At 37.7% G+C, this 18,479-nt stretch overlaps 1 protein-coding gene across 6 annotated transcripts in view; it reads right to left on the bottom strand.

The window, feature by feature from the left end:
* Nucleotides 1–18,479, bottom strand: part of NF1 (neurofibromin 1) — a 248,699-nt gene that overhangs the window by 77,718 nt on the left and 152,502 nt on the right. For all 6 annotated transcript variants that reach the window (XM_082678058.1, XM_082678063.1, XM_082678062.1 and 3 more), the window contains one exon: nucleotides 16,236–16,346. In XM_082678058.1, the coding sequence (XP_082534184.1) occupies nucleotides 16,236–16,346 (111 nt within the window). The remainder of the gene's footprint in view (nucleotides 1–16,235; nucleotides 16,347–18,479) is intronic.

Below are 18,479 nucleotides of genomic sequence, written 5' to 3'. Positions count from 1 at the left end.
ACTATAAACTGATTTAAATTTTAAACATAAATGTCACATATCTAAATTTCTTTACATTTTTCTTCAAAGCAGTTATGTTTGAGTCTTTAAACTCTTATTCCAATGAGGCTGTCATTAGTGAAAACACGTTTGGGGCCCCTCCTTTCAAATATTACTAAGAGCCAGTTTATATGTCACACAAGAAAAAACTCATCTTAAACAAATATATTACTAAATGACATTTTGCCTCATTAAAAATTTCAAATATGAAGATTTTCCCACCACATTTAAAAAGAACATGTTTTAGACTTTGACAACACGTCCAAAAATGTATTTCCCTAAAAATGTGTACTCAAAGGCATCAGGGTTTGAAGTAAGTACATCACCTCCAACAGCGGCTCTTCTGAAGGGAGCAATATTCACTTGGATGTATTTACCCTTAGATGCTTGTTTTAGAATTTTTCCCTATTGTTTCATAAAATCAAACCTCATAAATACATCTCAGGATTATTTCCTTTCAAGGATTATATATTTACACTAAAAGAGGTGAACCACAGTTGATTCAAAAAAAACAACTGTGTTTTCATAAAAATAGATGGATTGCAGCCACTGTTTCTTTTTAAGTACTGTCTAGTCATAAATCACTAAATCATCCTTGATGAGTAAACCAAAGCCTTGTTTCACTAACAGCCAAGGCCACTATACTTCTATAAACCAAGAATCACAGAAAACAAAACCACTCGAGTAATCTTTTGGTTCAAATCAGGACTCCAACTCTAATCACTGTTATTAAATCAAGTCTTCTTCCTTTAAACTAGAGTCATGTGTGTCCATAATTAAAACTGGCGATTAGTCTTAACACTAGCACTGAATGATTACATACATATAATAATTAAAAGCTAAGTTCATTTATTAAGTGTTCTATGAAATGCCACATGCTCTGCTAGATTCTCTGTGTATCCAGATAAAGACATCTAAGATCTAGGAGCTAAAAGTCCAATAGATGAGCAGGAAAATAATATCCTATGTACCCACATGTTTATTGCAACATTATTAAAAATAGCCAAGATGTGGAAACAACCTAAGTATCCATCAATGGGCAAACGGATAAAGAAAATGTGGTGTAAAAAGACCCCGAAGAGCCAAAGCAATCTTGAGAAACAAAAACGGAGCTGGAAGAATCAGGCTCCCAGACTTCAGACTATACTACAAAGCTACAGTAATCAAGACACTATGGTACTGGCAAAAAAAAAAAAAAAACAGAAATATAGATCAATGGAACAGGATAGAAACCCCAGAGATAAACCCATGCACATATGGTCACCTTATCTTTGATAAAGGAGGCAAGAATATACAGTGGAGAAAAGACAGCCTCTTCAATAAGTGGTGCTGGGAAAACTGGACAGCTTATATGTAAAAGAATGAAATTAGAACACTCCCTAACACCATACACAAAAATAAACTCAAAATGGATCAAAGACCTAAATGTAAGGCCAGACACTATCAAACTCTGAGAGGAAAACATAGGCAGAACACTCTATGACATAAATCACAGCAAGATCCTTTTTGACCCAGCTCTTAGAGAAATGGAAATAAAAACAAAAAACAAACAAATGGGACCTAATGAAACTTAAAAGCTTTTGCACAGCAAAGGAAACCATAAACAAGACGAAAAGACAATCCTCAGAATGGGAGAAAATATTTGCAAATGAAGCAACTGACAAAGGATTAATTGCCAAAATTTACAAGCAGCTTATGCAGCTCAATATGAAAAAAACAAACAACCCAATCCAAAAATGGGCAGAAGACCTACATAGACATTTCTCCAAAGAAGATATACAGACTGCCAACAAACACATGAAAGAATGCTCAACATCACTAATCATTAAAGAAATGTAAATCAAAACTACAATGAGATATCATCTCACACCGGTCGGAAGGCCATCATCAAAAAACCTACAAACAATAAATGCTGGAGAGGGTATGGAGAAAAGGGAACCCATATACACTGTTGGTGGGAATGTAAATTGATACAGCCACTATGGAGAACAGTATGGAGGTTCTGTAAAAAACTAAAAATAGAAATACCATATGACCCAGCAATACCACTACTGGGCATATAACCTGAGAAAACCGTAATTCAAAAAGAGTCATGTACCACAATGTTCACTGCAGCTCTATTTACAATAGCCAGGACACGGAAGCAACCTAAGTGTCCATCGACAGATGAATGGATAAAGAAGATGTGGCACATATATACAATGGAATATTATTCAGCCATAAAAAGAAATGAAATTGAGCTATTTGTAGTGAGGTGGATGAGCCTAGAGTCTGCCATACAGAGTGAACTAAGTCAGAAGGAGAAAAACAAATACCAGATGCTAACACATATATATGGAATCTAAAAAGAAATGGTCATGAAGAACCTAGGGGCAAGATGGGAATAAAGACGCAGACCTACTAGAGAATGGATTTGAGGACACGGGGAGGGGGAAGGGTAAGCTGGGACAAAGTGAGAGAGTAGTAGTGTATATATGGCCATATATACACTACCAAATGTAAAACAGATAGCTAGTGGGAAGCAGTCGCACAGCACAGGGAGATTAGCTCGGTGCTTTGTGATCACCTAGAGGGGTGGGATAGGGAGGGTGGGAGGAAGGGAGATGCAAGAGGGCAGAGATATGGGGATATATGTATATGTATAACTGTATATATATTTATAACTTTGTTATAAAGCAGAAACTAACACACCATTGTAAAGCAATTATACTCCAATAAAAATGTTAAGACAAATAAATAAATAAAAATAAAAGTGATGCATTCTGAACAGCCTAACACTTGTATGAGGCTCTGCTTCAGCAAATCACAATGCCACAGTCATTTCTCCTTAATGACTGAAAGTGATTCAAGAGATGGGTTACCCACCAGAGAAGGCTCTTCATGCTGAAAAATCTGTGCATATAAAAATATATTTAAGACCACAAGTATGAAAATTATCAAGTAGCAAAAGATATGGAAAGACTCAGGAACTGTCACAGCTTGGAGAAGACGAAGGACACAGCAACTATATGTAATGTGGGATCCTAACTGGATTGTGGAACTGAAACGGGATATAAGGGGGGAACTAGAATTTGAAGAAGTCTTTAGTTCGGCTGACAAGAGTATACTAATATTAATTTCCTGGTTTGATCATTGTACTGTGGTTTTGAAAATTATAAACATTATGGGAATCTGAGTGAAGGGTATGTGTGAACTCTCCGTACTATATATTTGAAACTTTTTTGTAAGTTTGAAGTTATTAAAAAAAAAAGGCTTTATTATAGAAAAAAAATATATATATTTAATAGCAAAAAAAGAAAATGTGGTGTATATATGTATACACACACACACACACACACACACACACACACACTATGGTTGCCAGGGACTAAGAGGGTTGAGGGGAGGGAGAATGGGGAGTGACTGCTGATGAGTACGGGGTTTCTTTTTGCGGTGACGAAATGTTTAAAATTACGTAGTGGTGATGATTGCCCAACTGTGTGAATATACTAAAAACCACTAAATTGTACACTTTTAAAAGGGTAAACTTCATGTGAATTATATCTCAGTAAAGCTGTTTTTTTTTCTTAACTTGCCTAGAGGAATGAGAGTCAGGTTACTGAGATGGGTCTTGAATCAAAAGTAGGAGTTTGCCCTCTATTAACGGCACCCAAAGCCAATGGTAAGCCTATGCAAAATCACAGAGGCATGCCAGGGTAGGAAAATGGTGAGATGGTCAGTGTTGCCGAAGCAAAGGCGAGACATCTTTCTACAGCTGTTACTACACACTGTGATGACTAGTCTTCTATTATTAAACTTAAATGACCAATTGAGAAAGTTATTTTAAGACTTTATTAACCAATATAGGAGGTAATGTGCAGAATGCTCATTTGGCATTCTGAGCTCTCTGGGCAGACTTCGTGGCTTTGCCAGCTCCTAGAGTCTTCTTCACAACTGCCCTTAAAGATACCCTCAGCAATGCGTCATGAGCACACTTTCCTGAGAACAGCCCAGAAAGCACACAAGGCTTACTTGGAACCACATCAATGACGACAGCATCATGAGATTTCCAGAATAAGGCCAGCATCTCTAGCCTCTTACCAAAATGACTTTCAATCTCCTGCTTTAGTTCAGCAATCTTGCAACTACTGTGAACAGTGTAAAAGATTATGAAGAGACTTGTATGACACTAAGGAAAAAAGGTTTATCTTATAAGTCAGTGGTTTTTTGAAGTGTGGTACCTATATGATGGGGTGGTATATGAAACAGTCATTTAATAATTCCGTATTTCTTTTTTACTGTTATCTTTTGTTTGCTGGTTTTCTAGTTATGGCAGTCAATACTGATTTTCTGTTTATGGTATAATACAAAATTTCCCTTAAGAAAAAAGTCAATAAAAAATATTGAGTAACTAATAGGATAGATCTTACGAAGAAACGCAAAAACCCCAGAGGTGGTATATGAATGCCTTAAGTATAAAAACTTAGTTAATAGAGCACATAAAAGGTTTTATCTAAAAGTTACACAGTCATATTTTAGAGAGATCATTCTGGCAGTAATGTGGAAGAAGGAGGGGATGGGGTAACATACCGGTGACAAAGAATCCAAATAGGAAGTTATTTCAACAGCCTAGAACAGAGTGCAGCAAACTATGGTCCACTGGCGATATCCTGCCCACATGCTACTTGTGGCCTGTTTTTGTATGACCTGCAAGCTAAAAATGGCTCTTATATTTTTAAAGAGCAGATAAAAACCAAAAGCCAAACAAAACAAGAAAAAAAGAAAAACTTCATGTGGTTTATAAAGCCTAAAATATTTACTACTGCTCCTTTGAAAAACAAGTTTGCTAACCCCAGCTTAGACAACTGATAAAGCTACAAACTGAGTCTGTAATGTAAGGATAAAGTACAAAAAATTTTTTGAGGCAGAATCAACAGGACTTAGTGATTAATCAGATGTATGTGGTTAAGAGAAATGAAGATTGATCTTTAGCCTTCCATTTAAAACTCAAGGTGGATGAAGATACCATTATCCAAGAGAAGGAAACAGAAAAGCCTCTTTTTAAAATTAAATCACTTTTCTTCATTTATAATGAAAAACAAGAATAAATAACAAGCCAAGATTAGATAACAGGCTTACGGTATTATACTGTAATAATACTGGAAGACAAACTTGTTCAAAGACAGACATTTCCCCTCAGAACGTGTATTTTGCCACTAAGGAGAAATGTGTTCTTTTTCCTGTATTAGATTCCTACAATGAAGAGGCTGAAATTTTACTGTAAAACTGCTTATGTACAATTCTAAAAGGTACTCACATTTAAGTCTAACATAACAATAGCCTGTTTTTGCACATCTCCATATCCACTTTCTCAGGAAGTTTCCAAAAAGATTTTTGAAACCTAACTGTCCACACTGAAAAGCCACTTGCTACTACATACTATTGAAAAAAAAAAAGAAAGAAACAACAAGCACCAAATGGAGTCACTTGTGCTAAAATGGAGACTTAATACCTAAACTAACTGCAGTTACAGCCTTCTCCAGGAATGTAATCCTAACCAGTCAGAGTGAAATTTTCTGGTCAGCACCAAAAGGAAGACGAGATAATCTGCCACATAGACAGACCCTGTCCATCCCCCATGGTAGGTTACTTAAGCCTGAAATAACTTCTGTTTATGACTTCCTTGTCTTGCCTTTAAAAACTTTCCATAAATCTAAAAAAAAACGGTACTGATGAACCTAGTGGCAGGGCAGGAGTAAAGACACAGACAGACACAGCGGGGGAAGGGGAAGCTGGGACGAAGTGAGAGAGTAGCATTGACATATATACACTACCAAATGTAAAATGGATGGCTAGAGGGAAGCTGCTGAATAGCACAGGGAGATCAGCTCGATGCTTTGTGACAACCTAGAGGGGTGGGACAGGGAGGGTGGGAGGGAGACGCAAGAGGGAAGAGATATGGGGATATATGTATACATATTGTAAGGCCAACTGGCCCGAGGCAGGGGAACACAATCAGATTCACAGTTTGCAACAGACCGAAATTCTCCGGACCACCCAGTTCCAGAAACTGACCTGGGGACTTTGAACCCAGCCCAGCCTTCCCGCCTTTCGAGGGGCGGGACTAACGGTCCCCCAGGATACCCGAAAAGACCACCAAATAAGGAATACCCTGCGCCCTCCCAGATTCACCACAGCCCTTTCCCTTCTTCCCCTATAAAATCTTGCCCAACCCTCGCCCGGGTGCGACTTCTCTGGTCCCCTTTCTCTCGGACCAGTGAACCTCGCCCGGGAGCACTCCCTAATAAAGCTCACTTGAAGCTTTCCTCTGTTTCGTGGTGCCGTTTGTTAAGATCCGACCTTACACATATAGCTGATTCACTTTGCTGTACAGCAGAAACTAACACAACATTGTAAAGCAATTATACTCCAATAAAGATGTGGAAAACAAAAACAAAAACTTTCCCTTTCCATAATCCTTTGGAGCTCCTCTCTACTTGTTAGATGGGATGCTGTCCGATTCATGAATTGTTCAAATAAAGCCAATTAGATCTTTACAATTTACTCGGTTGAATTTTTGTTATATAACACAGGTAAAGGATATGAATGTACATTATGATCCACATCATACAAATAAAGAAATCCTCTCAAAACAGCTGCCAGAAAGTAGAAATAGGACTTTATAATGCAGGGAAAACTGCAAATGACCAAATGTCTATTATTTTAGACATCACTAATGATATCAGCCCTCAGACATGAAGAAACAAAGAGGTGTTTCAGCAAATTCCAGTGTTTGTTGTACCCTATTATGTACAAGTACTCACTGTGCTAGCAGGTACAAAGAATAAGAAGTAGTACCTGACCACCTAGAGGGGTGGGATAGGGAGGGTAGGAGGGAGGGAGACACAAGAGAGAAGAGATATGGGAACATATGTATATGTATACCTGATTCACTCTGTTATAAAGCAGAAACTAACACACCATTGTAAAGCAATTATACCCCAATAAAGATGTTAAAAAAAAAAAAAAAAGTAGTAGTACCTGATCACAAGGAAGCCAGAATTTGGTTGAAGAAAGACTGAGGATACATCTATAGTAAAAAAACAGACTCTGATAAGTGCTCTAGAAGTACGAAGTCCTAAAATGTCTGATTCTGAAGTATAGAGCTAAGGAAGGCTCTCATAAAAGGTGCTGCCATCAGAGTTAGACCTTGAAGGAAGAATGCAATGTTGAATGAGGAAGAAATACTTTGGGCAGATGGGGAAAGCTGCACAAAGATAAAGAAGTGGGAGGTATTTAAAGACCTAAATAATTGAAAATGATTTTTTGGGGGGCGGGGGAACATTTAAGTGGGGAGTGTTCAGAATTTTTAATTTTACTTAATTATCACCGAGAGGCTTGGGCAGCTTAAGATCAATAAGAAGACAATAAGAAATTCAAGGTTGGAGAGCCATTTGGCTGGGTAATGACGCAGTTAATCGAGAAAGAGATTATGAGAAAAATATGTATTGGCCAAAAAGCTCTTTCGACTTTTTCCATAAAATCTTACCAAAAAACCCAAACGAACATTTTGGCCAACCCAACATAGGAAGGGGAAAATGTTGAATTTAAAATTTTAAATAAGTTGAGATTGAGGTGTTTGAAGCATCAATAAAAAGTTATCTGTGCATTATCTTAGTACTCTGACTTATAATATCTACTCTGAGGCTTTTTATATTTACTTCTTGGGTCTGATCACACAAATCTCCAGTTAAGTTAGGTTCTATACAATATGTACCTAATATAAATAAGATTTAGCAAGCACTGGTTCTCTTCACTCAGGAGGAAAAAGAAACCTACATAGCAAAGTAAAACAAGTCAGGAACATGTACTGACTTGTACTTCTGCCACTTAGGTAGCCATTTCCTTGTATGTCAACACCATTGTTCACAGCCCTGCAATTTCTTAAAAGAGCCAGCTAATGTGATGAAAACATTAGCACAATGCAACCCAACTTGCCTGTATACCACTTATCAAAGAAAAGGAGTGACCGAAAGATGAAATTCCTTTAAAGAATTCACTTAATGTGCTTCAATGTGGGTGATTTCATGTACTAAAAAAAACTTTGCAAACTCAATGTGAAAAGTATCACTTTCATATGCAATTCTTTTCTTATTTAGCTTTATGTTAATAAAGTTTAACTTCTTTTCTAATAGAATAATTATTTACTAGAAATTAAACTCCTAGAATGCTATATTCTTGAATTATTTTTAAAACTTCAAAATAATCCTAGCCAAAAACTACCTACCCTCTAAACATATATACAAGATGCTTTAAGAAAAAAAAAATCTATCTCTAATATACTTACTTGATTTTAAGTCATGATAATCACAGCAGGCAAAGAGTATATTCCTCCAGTTAGTGCTAATCCAATGAAGACATTCACTAATATACACATGGATAAGAGGAATAACAAAGTGGTATTCACAGGGTTCTTTAAATAAGACACTAGATTTTAGAGGAACTTTATTTGAATTCCTTGATTTCTGCCACAGTCCATCTGTTTGCACCAGTTTGGAAAGCACTCAATAGGTTATTTCCAAAGAGCAAATAGCAGGTCAAGTTTATAACATGTGACTTACTAATTTTATTTAAACAGCACACAGTGAGTGAGAAATTAGATCCCCCACGGGACACTGGAGAAAGCCTGAAGTTTTCATCTTCAAAGAAAAAACATCAAAAGGTAATATTAATTTGAAATTTTCTCAATTATAAATTAGAACCAAAAGTAAATTTTAGCATATATTAGATTTCTAAAATTAAAGTTTGAGATTTAAGTTAAAAAAAAGAATAGTTATCCGTGTTCAACATGGGCTAGCTGCTTTATCTCAAATGTGGCAAACCACTAGATTTGAATATATGATTAAAAAAAAATTAGCCTTACTTTAAAAATGGTTTACTAGTAAACATTTGGGATATGTCTATACTATGCCTATGTCATAGTCCCCATCTACTAAAGAACACTAGACTAAGGCTCAGATTCAAGTTCTAGTTCTGGTCATTTTTAGATATGCATCCTTTTGCCTTTGTCTGAGCCCATCTGTAAAATGGAGGAGTTGATATCGATCTCTTCTGAATTTCCTTTTATCTTAAAAACTATGAAATTTGTTAAACCAAGGTTGGCATTTCCTCAGTGCTGAGATAAGGTTTCCTTCATTCCTCCTGCCCCCTCACCACCACTTTTAAAAAAGCAAGTTCTTAGATTTGCTTGTGATCCAAGTGTTATATTAATTTTCCATAATTATTTTGAAACAGGAAAATGATGTTCAAGCTATTACTCAGTCTGCTCCTCCTGTTGGTTGGTGACACTTTGCAGTTAACTCCAACACTGACGACCTCAAATTCTATGACAGCTTCTAAGCAGATCAGCACAAATTCTGAGACAACCCCAAATTCCAAGACAACTCCAGAGCTCCAAACATCTCTGGATCCCAAGACAACTTCAAATCCCAGGACAACTCCAGAGCTCCAAACATCTCTGGATCCCAAGACAACTTCAAATCCCAGGACAACTCCAGAGCTCCAAACATCTCTGGATCCCAAGACAACTTCAAATCCCAGGACAACTCCAGAGCTCCAAACATCTCTGGATCCCAAGACAACTTCAAATCCCAGGACAACTCCAGAGCTCCAAACATCTCTGGATCCCAAGACAACTTCAAATCCCAAGACAACTCCAGAGCTCCAAACATCTCTGGATCCCAAGACAACTTCAAATCCCAAGACAACTCCAGAGCTCCAAACATCTCTGGATCCCAAGACAACTTCAAATTCCAAGACAACTCCAGAGCTCCAAACATCTCTGGATCCCAAGACAACTTCAAATCCCAAGACAACTCCAGAGCTCCAAACATCTCTGGATCCCAAGACAACTTCAAATCCCAAGACAACTCCAGACCTCCAAGCATCTCTGGATCTCAAGACAACTTCAAATCCCAAGACAACTTCAAATCTCAAGGCAATTAAGTGTACAAAAGTGGTCCCAAAGACAGCCACAACCACGAACACGGAAAGCGGCGGCACCACAATGAATGCAGTGGACAGCACTCACTTTCTTTTCTATGTAATATTTTTGATGTTTTGTGTACACTCAAGCTGAAGTGGACTTGGACTGTTTGCATTGCTATCTCAGTTCACTATATCTGCTGAATGACAAGCACACTAGGAAAATTAAATTTATTTCAACTTACTTCTGAGTTAATTATCATATCCTAGTTCAATCTGGTTGTTTGCAAATTTTAATTGTGTAAGCTTAATTATTACCTTAATATGACGGTTTCCTTCCTTATAAATGCTAAAAAAGCAAAATACCACGTTTGCCTTTTAAATGTTTGCAAAACTGAGTTGAAACTCAGGTTTTTACATTAAAGGTGTAACAGAAGAAATTATGTTGGCAACGTTTAACCAAAGTATGCTTCTGTGTGTGTGTGTGTGTGTGTGTGTGTGTGTAACGGATAGGGGGTTGGGGATGGGGACTGAGGAGTGGCGTGTGTTGTTTTTGTATTTATTTTATTTTTTATTAAATAGACAAAAGGATAAACTACAGTGCTCTACAACAGGGGTCCCCAACCCCTAGGCCTGTTAGGAACCGGGCCGCACAGCAGGAGGTGAGTGGTAGGCAAGCGAGGGAAGCTTCATCTGCCGCTCCCCATCACCCGCATTACTGCCTGAACCATCACTCACATTACCACCTGAACCATTCCTCCTCCCCACCCCCGTCGGGTCTGTGGAAAAATTGTTCTTCCACAAATCCGGTCCCTGGTGCCCGCTGCTGTACAAAACAATACATCTATCTGTGTCACCATATTCCATGAATGTGTGATAGTAATACGTTGTTACAGTAAAAAAGGTTCCAATTCGGCTAACCTTTGGAATGCAGACTACAGCTGCTCCAATGACAAAATTATTTTAGAGTAAACTTTTGTCCTTTATTGCAAAAGGTCATTTGTAAATCTGATGCCTAGAATTCAGAATTCTTCCCTACAGAAATATGTCCCATAACTACTGGTAAGATTTTCATGCTGGTCTACAAAGACTGATTTAACCTAAAAACCTAGTGTGTAATTTTAACAGTGATAATAAACATGTTATCTTTTTAATAATCATGTTATTAATAGTGCAGTTGTTAAGGTTTGAAACCCAACTCTGATTCTTACTAGTTGTACCACCATGAATTAAATACCTGACCAGTGAGACTCCCAAACAAACCAGTAATAAACTGACTATGAATGAATCACTTGGGGTGTCTGTTAGATATACAGATTAGGCTCTACCCTGAAATTTTGATTTGGCAGCCCAGGTAGGGCCTTGGGATATATACATTTGCTTGCTTTAATTTCCCAGGTCATTCTGATTGATACCTACATTTGTGAATGACTAACAATTTCTCTAAATTTCAGTTTACACACAAGTCAATCACTGGTAATAATAATAGCTCAGCAGGTTACTTTAAGGGTTAAATGAAAAAGTATATAATATGCACAGTTTGCCTGATGCAGAGAAAGCACTCAGTAAGTTTTAGCTACTACTGACACCCAAAAGGCAACTGCCAGGTATCACAATATTCCTAAGAGGAAGACTCTTCATTGTACTTCTGGGTTTTATATTTTTAATTACTCTGACAAAAATAATATGTGCCCCTGGCAACAAGTCAAACAACAGAGATATATAATAGAAATACTATAATTGATCCTCTACCTGCTCCAATCATACTCCCCTGAGATAAGCAATGTGAACAGTTTAATGTGTATACTTTCACACACTTCACAGTCTATACATATCATATGCCTGTGCACATACACACCCACATTCCTCTGCACCTTGCATGATAAATGTCAGAGCCAGCCTTCTGGATCTTTTTAAAGGTGCATTAGAGGACTTCTGTTACTTTCTCCTGCTCAGAATCCATTTTTCCTCATTCTGATATCGGCAGTCCAATTTCCCTTTGGGAAACCCTGCTCCCATCCCCCCACCCCTTTTAGTTCATGCAGTTCAAGCTGGCTTCACCACTGAGCTCCAGGGATGGGCACATAATTCGGGCACAGACAACCAAGAAATTCCATTCCCCTTGCCATAGCGAAGGCCTCAGAAATTGGCAGGTGACTCAGGCCAATGAGACCAGTACTTTTGCTGTTACTACTGGGAAAGAAGTGTTTTTCCACTGGGTTGTTAAGCTGGGAGAACACAAACCATCACTGGCTGTAGCTTAGGAAGAGCTGCCTGGGAATAAAATCAACACAAAGAAAGTAGAGTCAAGACACAGAGAAGACAGATGTTCTCCAGATGATACTGTTCAAAGCTCTGCACGTCGTCATGCAAGAAGCCAGTCCGTCTCTTGATCTTCTTGGGTACATGTGGCAACTGATATCTTTCCTGGTTCACACAAATTTAAATTTCATTTCTATCACTTGTAACAAGCAAACTAGACTTAACACATTGCATATTATTCCATAATAGAGATGTATCATTATTTATTCAACAATTTCCTTTTGATACAGTTATATTATTTTCAGTTTTTTGCCACTATAAACAATGCTGCAACAACTGTCCTTATATTTATGGTACTTTAACTATTACAGGCTAGGAGCAAAAGTGTATAGGAGGCAATAGCAGGAAAAGATTAGAAACTAAATTAAGTCAAAATTATGGAACACCCAGCATGCCTGACTTTAAATGAACCTGGACTTTATATGGGAACTCTATTTAACAAATGGAGAGAGACAAGATTAGATCTGAACTGGAAACTGCCTCCAGAAGCAACGTTCAGATGACCTGGAAGTAGCCTGTCAATGCAGGGGACACGGGTTCGAGCCCTGGCCCAGGAAGATCCCACATGCCACGGAGCAACTAAGCCTGTGTACCACAACTACTGAGCCTGGGCTCTAGAGCCCGCGAGCCACAACTACCGAAGCCCGCGTGCCACAACTACTAAAGCCTGTGCGCCTAGAGCCCGTGCTCTGCAACGAGAAGCCACTGCAGTGAGAAGCCTGCGCACCGCAATGAAGAGTAGCCCCTGCTCGCTGCAACTAGAGAAAGCCTGTGCGCAGCAACAAAGACCCAATGCAACCATGAATGAATGAATGAATGAATAAATAAATAAATAAAAAGATGACCTGGAAGTAGTTATGTGGGGTTTAGGGAGTAGGAGAATAATGCTGCATTAGTACAGGTTAAAGCTAATAAGAGAGTCTCACTAATGGCAGTGGGAGGGAAATGAATTCAAAAGACATTTCCAAAGTACCGAAAAGTGATATTAAACCATTAAGACTCAATTCAAAAAAATTAAAACACAGGACAGCCCCTGATAAAGGAATAGCACTAGGAGGTTATTCTGAATCACATGACTGCTAGGCTAGGAACAAGTACTTGACTTAGGGGCAGCCAGAAATCTACTGGCTGGCCAGCATATAGCATTAAGGGCTTTGCCAAACAGGTATTTTTAGCTGAACATGTTCTCCTTCTGGAATTGAAGTGTGCAGTGTTGAGGTAATGAAGGACTGACTAGCTGGGGCTAAAACTGAAGAAATACAGAAAGAGAAAAATTATGAGGTAGACTTGAACGTGAAGCCAAGAGAGAATTAGCGCAAGCTGGTTCCAGGACTGACAGACATCTAAGTTCTGTCTACATCTGGGCAGGCCCTGCTCTAATTCATGTTTTTCCTGAGGCCTATCTTCTTGAGACAGTAAGAATGCCTTCTTTGTAGTAACAGGGCCCTGACTAAAACAGCCTAACTGATGAGCCTAGATCACACAACTAAAATCAGACATGGTGATTGATAATGAGGAGGATAAAAGAAAGAGGGAAGAATTTTAAATGATTAGGGTTTCTAGAGTGAGAAGGGATGGTGATGCTACTGAGAAAGAGAATATGGCGTGAAGAAGAAGTTGATTTGAATATACACTGAATTAAATTTTGGACATTTCAAGTGCGAAATGTCTGTGGAGTATCTGTAAGGAGACTGGAATCCACAGCTCAAAAGACATAAACTAATACATGGTAGTCTAAGCCACAAAAACAAAGGAACATCAAAAAGTCAAACCTAAGTGTTCTCTGACAAAGTTGGCTGAGTTACTACCTTGCCCTGCTTTTGTATACAGTGGAGGAACTGGGCCTCTCTCTACTCTGAGCTATTACGTGCTCATCTGTCCTGGACCGGAAGCTTCACACCAGGTGACAATGAAGGCCAGGAGGCACTCTCGTAGGTCTAAGTAAGAAACTGAAACATCTGAAAGTCTGAAATTAGTAAAGTCATATCCCAAAACAAAAACAACCAAAAAAGAAAACCTCAAATATACTCTGTACAGAACTTTATAGGTCACAAAATACATTATGGGAGATGTAGGCAGGATAGTTTTTATAAGCATCTCCCCCTCTTTAACATATGAAGAAACGGATTCGTAAAAATTAACTTATCTAAGAAGCAGCAGAGCCGGGAATCCTTAGTACTCTCAAGTCACCATATTAAACACGTTTCTTGGAAATCCCACTGATTTAATACCACAGAGGGTGTCTGCATCAGGCCCATGCTACTTTCCTTTTGGCCTGTATAGTACAGACCACTGCAGAGAACGAACACAATCTTACACTCTGATCCTGAAGAAAAAACTCAGCTTTGAGGTTTTCCAGAAACCTTTCTGACTTGTAAACTAACAAGAATTTAAAGGGGCAGGGGAGAGACATATGTCTATCTACCTCTCTTACCAATGTCTCACTGTAAATTACTTCGACAAAATAGGGAAAATCAAAATACACTGGTGGGGCTTCCCTGGTGGCGCAGTGGTTTGAGAGTCCGCCTGCCGATGCAGGGGACACGGGTTCGTGCCCCGGTCCGGGAAGATCCCACATGCCCCGGAGTGGCTGGGCCCGTGAGCCATGGCCGCTGAGCCTGCGCTCCGCAACGGGAGAGGCCGCAACAGTGAGAGGCCCGCGTACCGAAAAAAAAAAAAAAAAAAAAACAAACACTGGTGGTGTTAAAGATTGGGGATGGAATACAAATAGGGTTCATCTCAAATGCAAAAGAAAATTAAAATCATCTTAGGCAATTTAGAAACAGCATCTGAGATAAAAGGTAGAAGACTTTCATGGGAAGGTGAAGAGATGTTACTCAGAGTTGTTAAAGAGAGGGGCTAAGGATAAATGCAAGTTTCTATGCCCTCTTGATTCCCTAACACCCCAGTTCTTAGGACTTCTTGGTGTTAACGCTACCTGAATTATCCAATTAACTGAGTTTCCCACCTCCCACCTTCCTTTTTTCACTCCTCTGCCACTACTTCTCAACCTCCATTTATTTCCTATACACTGCCAATTTTTTGCCATTCATGACCATTAAGTCTACTGACATAATTCCTCAATTTATGTTAAATTGAGGTAATTCAGAAAGATTAATTCCCAGAGCCTAGTGGAACAGCAGAACAAGAGTAAACATAGTCCTTGAGATTCCAAAGCCAGTGGTCTCTCTATTATATCACACTGTCCCTAAGGTTCAATTACCATGAGTTTATGTCACACTAAATGAGAAGAAGTAAAACTGACTAACGTCACAGACAAGTTCTCAAAAGGAAGGCAGAATGAGGCAAGAAAGAAAAGACAATGGCAGGGAAAGCAATGCAAGCATTATACCTATTGTGAAGGAGGAGCACTGCCAGAAAGGTTTTCTAGGAACTAGCCTGGACTGAAAGGCAGCATGAACAAATACAATCAATTTTTCAGGCTGTCACCTGTGCCATATCTTTATAGAAATTTCCCATAGTGTCTCTGAATTGTTTGTTAAATCACCCTGATGTTGTCTTACACAGCATATTACTAAAAGTTCTCACTAAGACTCTTTCCGTTTAAAAAAAACTTTCTGAGTATCATGTGATGGATAGTATTTAATCAGAATACACCAGAAAATAAAAAGTTGTGATTTTTTTTACTCTTTGTAATTAATTCATTGTAACGTGGTATAAAAAAATTGATGTAACAAAGAGAAGCCAATACGAAACAGGTAGTCTGAAAAGCAATTTCTAATGTACTGAGCATCATTTAGGGACAAGATGGCTGTTTACCCAGCTACATTCTCCCAGAAAAACTTGTCTCCAATTCTAGTAAAATCAAATGGGAAAAACCAAACTTCCTGTCTCTCTACATTTGGTATCATTTTAAAAGCTCTGGTAAGATAAAACATAGTGTTTCTTACCTCCGTGCAACATAATAAAATATAGGATTCCCAGCTTTGGAAGTCCCAGCTTGGTAGAAAATACTCAAAGTTTTCAAAGCTTTGAACTCTTCTTTTTCATGTACTTGATGCCTGAAAGAAAAAAAAGAATAGAGTAACTCATAGGCTTTACATTGTCCACTGAATATCTACAAAAATCCACAACTGCACCAATGATAAAATATACAAAATGACAAAATATTTTAAAAGCAACACGCTTTCTGAAGGGCAATGTGGTTAACATGTACCAAAAAATTCAAGGTGTTGTTCTTTGAACCACAAACAGTGGTTCTTAGGATAATGCTAAGAAAACTACTGGACAGGGATATTAACCATAGAATTGTTTTTAATCATTTTTCTTTCTAGACATAAATTTTTGAGTTTTTACTTACTTGTTTGTTTTTTAAGAGTTCAGTTTATCAACCTTTTCTTTCCTGGCTTACTGATTCTGAATGAGTGAGAAAGGCCCACCTGTTCTTCTTTATGGGAATTTATCCTCACAAATAGCGTTATCTTTTTCCAGATGGTTACTTACTGGTACAGTTGTACCAACACAATTTATTAAAAGTCCATTCTAATCTCCCTGATTCTGAATATCACTTTTATAATTATACTCTTATATATATTTAAACATACTTCCAAAAAAGGCATGGTTTAATTTTTATATATTCTGCTCAGTACTCAGTGTGTGTCTTTAACCTGAAGATTTTTGTCAGTCAACAACCCTGGAAAATTCTCATTTGTTGTCTTTCATATATTACCTCTTCACTATTCTCTTTAAGCTCTATTTATTAGATATGCTGGACCTTCTCATTCTCACTTGTATCTCTTAAACTCTTTCATATTTTCCATTTCTTTATCTCTCTGTACTGACTGTATACTAGGTAATTTGCTCCAAAATTCTCTTCTAGCTATGTATGCATTTATTATTTTTCAAAATATCTTTATTGGAGTATAATTGCTTTACAATGTTGTATTAGTTTCTCCTGTACAACAAAGTGAATCAGCTATATATATACATATATCCTCATATTCCCTCCCTCTTCAGCCTCTCTCCCACCCCTCTAGGTTGTCACAAAGCAACGAGCTGATCTCCCTGTGCTACTTTATTATTAAAATACATTTTCTTTTACCTAGTTTTTCTATGTGTCTTGGGGGTGGGAGGAGAGGCTGCATTACCTCAGTTCATCATATTGCTTGTGCCAGGTCAGCATTTGTTTAATATTAATGGAAACAACATAGATATCACTTGATAAGGCAAATAGGTGCACATGTGTATAGGTAAATGACTGGGAGGCTATCTGCCAAATGTTAACTAAATTATCTCTAAGGGATGAAATAACTGAAAACGTTTTACTTTCTTTTTTAGATTTCTTTGTTTTGAATAATTTAACAATTTTTATTTTTATGGTTGACAACATTATAAAGCTATTTCCATTTTTTTAAAAGAAAAATGAGTCTCAGCATCAGTAGGAACTCAGAACAAAAATATCACCTAATATTTATTAAACAGTTTATATATACACGAGACATTGTTCTAAGTACCTTACACATATTACATCATTTAGTGTTCAAAAAGACAGAAGGTTGCTTTGTAAGGAAGGTAGGGTCTTAGGTAAAAGGACTAATAAAGAGGTTTTCTCTGAAAGATGGAAAAATGGCAAGGACATCCTTAGTAATGTTGCATAAAAAATAGTTTTACATTTTTGGACTGCACAATTTTCAGCTAGGTAACATGAAAATTTTGTATGGAAAATATTCCTTTAATTACATAGGAATAAGCATTTGTTACACAGAAAAACGTAACAGAGCTAAAAAGATAAAAATTAAGTAACAGAGCTAAAGATAAAAATTAAGTTTGAAAGGAGATTGTTATACATTCATACATTCTTTTAACAGTATCAAAATATGGGAGTCATGTGTACAAAACTATGGCCTGTATGTAATGTGATTAATACCAGGCACTTACAATGCCTGGGACATTATGTGCAAATCGTTAATGTGAATTAACTTCAGAATGTCATATTCTGCTTTTTTCTCTCTGCCTCTGGCACACACCATGAACAAAACACTTAACCCACACTCCCTATGAAACACTAAGTGACTAAGTGCAAAGTAGTATGAAAGGTACTTTATAAGGACTAAAGAATTCAGCAAACTATCTTCACTGTAACATCATAGTGGTGAATGTCTAACAATGAGGATCCAAACTAAATCCATCTAAAT

The sequence above is a fragment of the Grampus griseus genome (assembly GCF_964374135.1).
Source record: "Grampus griseus genome assembly, chromosome: 20".
NCBI classification, from domain to species: Eukaryota; Metazoa; Chordata; class Mammalia; order Artiodactyla; family Delphinidae; genus Grampus; species Grampus griseus.
Note: the sequence above shows the minus strand (reverse complement) of the source record. Positions and strands in the feature narration are given on the sequence as shown.